Raw genomic sequence first — 4,536 nt, 5'->3', positions numbered from 1 at the left:
AGAAGGAGGAGGAGAGGTGACTTAATAGAGACATATAAGATAATCAGAGGGTTAGATAGGGTGGATAGTGAGCGTCTTTTTCCTCGGATGGTGATGGCAAACACGAGGGGACATAGCTTTAAGTTGAGGGGTGATAGATATAGGACAGATGTCAGAGGTAGTTTCTTTACTCAGAGAGTAGTAGGGGCGTGGAACGCCCTGCCTGCAACAGTAGTAGACTCGCCAACTTTAAGGGCATTTAAGTGGTCATTGGATAGACATATGGATGAAAATGGAATAGTGCAGGTCAGATGGTTTCACAGGTCGGCGCAACATCGAGGGCCGAAGGGCCTGTACTGCGCTGTAATGTTCTATGTTCTAGGTATTTCACTTCAGAGCTGTGTCAGACCCCTTGAAAAACATTTCATTCCATCAAAACAAAAACACGTGTCTGGCAGCAGCTGCTGCACGAATCTGTTTGTTTTGATGAGTGTAATTAATGTCAAACATCAAACCATCTAATTATCTCCCTGGAGCCTGACATCAGGTATAATTATAACAATCTTTGAGTGCAATTCAGAGCCTGCTTAGAGCTTCTGATAGAAATGCACGGATCAGTAAAAGGTCTGTTTTTTGCCATTTACTATCCCGTCCTCGCAGCTATTGGGATTCCAGGTAAATTGTTGTAGTTCGTTGTTAGTTATGGGAATCATTGATTTGCTCTGTCACTGCTCTTGTTTACCAGTAGCCCTTCTCCACGTGATGTGCCTCGCTCTTTTTAACGAGTTAATTTTTCCACCTTAACGGAAACGTTTCTTCCTTCCAATTGGTATAATTTCTCCCCTTTTACTGTATCATTCTTTTTCACTTTAATGCTGTTACCTTTTCATTTAATGTTATTTTTTTCATTCACTGACATAATTTCTCCTCAATAATGATAAATTATCTCCCCCTTAGAAGTGCCATTTCTCCACAGCTATTGGTATATTCTCTAATTTACGGGTGTAATTTGTCCCGCTTGCCAGTATCACTTTCTACATTCAAAGCCAATTTCTCTTCAGCCTATCATTTTCATATAAAGCGGTGTAATTTCTCCTGCTCAATAGTATAATTTAGTGTTTCTAAATGTATAGGTTCTACACTTTACTTGTGCCATTTCATGGTGTAAATGTAGTTCCATTTTGTTCTCACTGTTAATGTGGATGAATTATCACATTGTTAAGACGCTGTAAATGTAATTCGATTGTGTTATTGACACTGCTATTGTGGGTGGATTAACACACTGTTATCAAGGTGTAAATGTAGCTCTTTTGTGTTATTGAGACTTACTGAAGGTAGATTATCACACTGTTATCATGGTGTAAATGCAAATCCATTGTGTAATTGGCACCATTACTGTGATTATTTATGACACTGTTATCACTGTGTACGTAGAGGTATATTCTGCTGCTAGCAGTGACCATAGATGTCTAATTGTGACTTCTGATTTACCCATTGTAATTATTCAACAATTAAATAATTCCTGTCCGAATTTAATTAATGAGTTCATTGAAGGAACATTATTAGGCATCGAATTTTTAACAGAAATACAAGAAATGTACCCGATGGTCGTTTTATGAATTAATCTGTATTTACCCAAAATCCACAGAGTGCAGTGTTTCTGCTGTCAATCTCTAACTCATAGTGCTTCAGCCCGGTTCTCCTCTTCAGCATTTATTGCTGTTAACTCTTCTACAGTAACCAAGGCCGGGTGTGAATGCTCTTTCTGCTCCAAGCCCCTGGTAATGTCCCAGACTGTTCCCTTCTACAATCTTTTCTCCATATTTTGTGTAACTGGTGGTATCTCTCGCATATGAGGCAAAGTTTTAATTTCAGTGCCCACCATAGGACTAAGCTGATCATCGATGCTGAAAGTGCAGTGCAGTACTGAGGAAGTGCTGCATTTCTGGAGGAACCTTTCTCCGAATGAGATCTCAGCATCTTCCAATTCTGCTGGTACAGATCGACACCAAAGATCCCAGGGGATTAACTTGAGAAGCGCTTTGCGTTATCACTCCCTCTTCAACAACATCCCCTCTGTAAAGTGAGAAAACCTAATTGTGTATTCTGTTGGAATATCTTTTTGAACATGTTGATAATCGAATTTTTCAGCGATAAATCTTTAAAAAAAAAACAATTCGTTGGATGAGGAGCTTTTAGATATCAGCAGGATATACTCGTTTTAAAATGCAAGTTTTCTCGACCTTTATGTAAGTTTCCACATTTATTGTCTGTTATTCTATTATTTACACTCAAATATCTTGTGGACTATGTTACTGATGCTATGTTTTCTGTCTGTTTGATGTTCCCATGTTGGTTTCAATGGGTTTCCGATGCCGTCCTGTTCTCCATTATGTTTGGTTATGTTGTTTTACATTCTGATGTTGTTGGTCTGTCTGATTTTTAATCCATTCGATTAGTTTAAACACAGAAACTAGTGCCAGTAGGTTAAGTAATAGATTTTTTTCAATCGGGATCTGGTGTCAAAGCTGTGAATTTCATACAGAATTCTGTAAAATGCATGATTTTGTTGGGAGTCGGACCTGTAGTTTTCTTGTTGTCGCTTGCGTGCACACATGCCCTCTCCCTCTTTATCTTAGTCTCTCTTTCTCTGTTACAGCTAACTTGGTAGTGATTGTGATCCTGTCCCGAGGAAGATGCGGTCTCTCCAGATGTCTCACTTACTACCTGGTGTCCATGGCAGCGACTGATCTCCTAGTCATGATCACTTCTGTGATATTTAACCGGATTGCTGGTATTTATTTCCCACTCAGTTTTCTGTTCATCACACCAGTATGCAGTATCAGCATTGTCCTAAACTATGCGATCATAGGCTGTTCTGTCTGGTTAACGGTCGCTTTCACTTGTGACCGATTTATGGCCATTTGTTGTCAGAAGCTGAAAATAAAATATTGCACTGTGAAAACTGTGGTATGGGTTATAGGAATCGTGTCCATACTGAGCTGTTTAAAATATACCTTCATCTATTTTACATTTGAACCTTTGTACTTAATTGACAATATACCCTGGCTTTGCAGCATAAAATTAATATTTTATACGTCACCTGCATGGACCGCATATGACTGGATTCATCGCATTTTAACCCCTTGTCTCCCATTCGTTCTGATTTTACTGTTCAATGCTCTGACCGTCAGACACATTTTAGTGGCCAGCAGAGCACGCAGGAGACTCCGGGTCCACAGCAATGGAGAGAAGCAGAATGACCCAGAGATGGAAAAGCGGCGAAAGTCCATTGTTTTACTGTTCGCTATCTCAGGCAGCTTCATCCTATTATATTTGTTACGCCTTCTAACTTTCCTTTATGTTCGAATTGCGAATCTTAGTTATTTCTCTGGTTCCAATTTCAATGATTCAAATTTTATTCTGGAGGAAAGTGGATTTGTACTTCAGCTGTTGAGTTCCTGCATCAATCCATTTATTTATGCAGGTGCCCAGAGACAATTCAGGGAGGAGTTAAAGAATGGGGTGAAATATCCACTGAATTATTTATTTAAATCATTTAAATGATAAAATTAGTAAACGTCCAGCACTAATTGCCGTTATATTCCATCCATCGTTGTTCTTCTTCAGGTCACATGTTCCCTCCCCACCCAGGAACATCGTCATTGGCTTTGCGATCCTTAACTACTTTGTGAATTTTTGAATGTTTAAGGAAAATAAAATATACACAAAAAAGAAAAAAGAAAAAAATAACACATCTCTTTCCTGGACTTGCCGCAGTGTTCCAGTGAACATCAACACAAACTCGAGGAGCAGCTTTCATTTACCGATTAGGCACGCTACAGCCTGCTGGACTGAACATTGAGTTCAGTAATTTCAGAGCATGACGGGCCCCCCTTTTTTATTTTTATTTTTTCCTCGTTTTTCGTTTTTTTACTTTTTGTGTTTATTTTATTTTAGCTTGTTTCGTTTGTTTCTACTGTGCCTACCCACTGTTTTTTCATGTTTGTGCTTCGGGCCAGGCTGCTCAGTTTTCACTCCATTCACACACCCTCTGTACTTACGCTTTGTCTTTCAGCACACCATTACCATACCGTTTGCCTTTGCTCCATGACCTTCCGATCAATTATTCCATGTGACCTGTTCCTATCAACACCTTCTCTTTTATTATCTCTTGCCCCACACCGCTTTACTTGCTTAAAACCTTTTTGCATGTCTAATATCTGCCAGTTCTGATGAAGGGTCACTGACCTGAAACATGAACTCTGCTTCTCTCTCCACAGATGCTGCCAGACTTGCTGAGTTTCCAGCTTTTCTTTTTTCTGTTTCAGATTTCCAGCATCCGCAGTTGTTTGCTTTTATTTCTGCGAATGAAACCCGTCTGACTTGCCAGTAACAATCAATATTAACTATTTCCACGGTATCTGTAGGGAGTCTGCTTCAAAGATAGACCAATCCGTGAAATATTGTTTCAGCAAATCCATTTTCAATGTGACAGATGAATTTCCAAGCCATTGTGATGCTTCCTATATGGGCCATAGGTCCCAAAGACTGATG

At 39.4% G+C, this 4,536-nt stretch overlaps 1 protein-coding gene across 1 annotated transcript; it reads left to right on the top strand.

The window, feature by feature from the left end:
* The first annotated feature begins 584 nt into the window (after nucleotides 1-584).
* Nucleotides 585-3,546, top strand: LOC137348755 (probable G-protein coupled receptor 139). The gene is made up of 2 exons (XM_068014009.1): nucleotides 585-654; nucleotides 2,639-3,546. Exons 1-2 carry the CDS (start codon nucleotides 585-587, stop codon nucleotides 3,544-3,546), a joined length of 978 nt encoding a protein of 325 aa, XP_067870110.1.
* Nucleotides 3,547-4,536: the final 990 nt, after the last annotated feature.

The sequence above is a fragment of the Heterodontus francisci genome, chromosome 34 (assembly GCF_036365525.1).
Source record: "Heterodontus francisci isolate sHetFra1 chromosome 34, sHetFra1.hap1, whole genome shotgun sequence".
Taxonomy (NCBI): Eukaryota; Metazoa; Chordata; class Chondrichthyes; order Heterodontiformes; family Heterodontidae; genus Heterodontus; species Heterodontus francisci.
This window is presented reverse-complemented; position numbering and strand designations above follow the sequence as displayed.

What these genes read in the sequence shown, in the direction of transcription:
- LOC137348755 (XM_068014009.1), top strand. Translation starts at nt 585, where the DNA reads ATGCACGGATCAGTAAAAGGTCTGTTTTTTGCCATTTACTATCCCGTC. An exon ending in CGCAGCTATTGGGATTCCAG is followed by an intron (nt 655 to 2,638) that starts GTAAATTGTTGT and finishes TCTCTGTTACAG; the next exon opens with CTAACTTGGTAGTGATTGTG.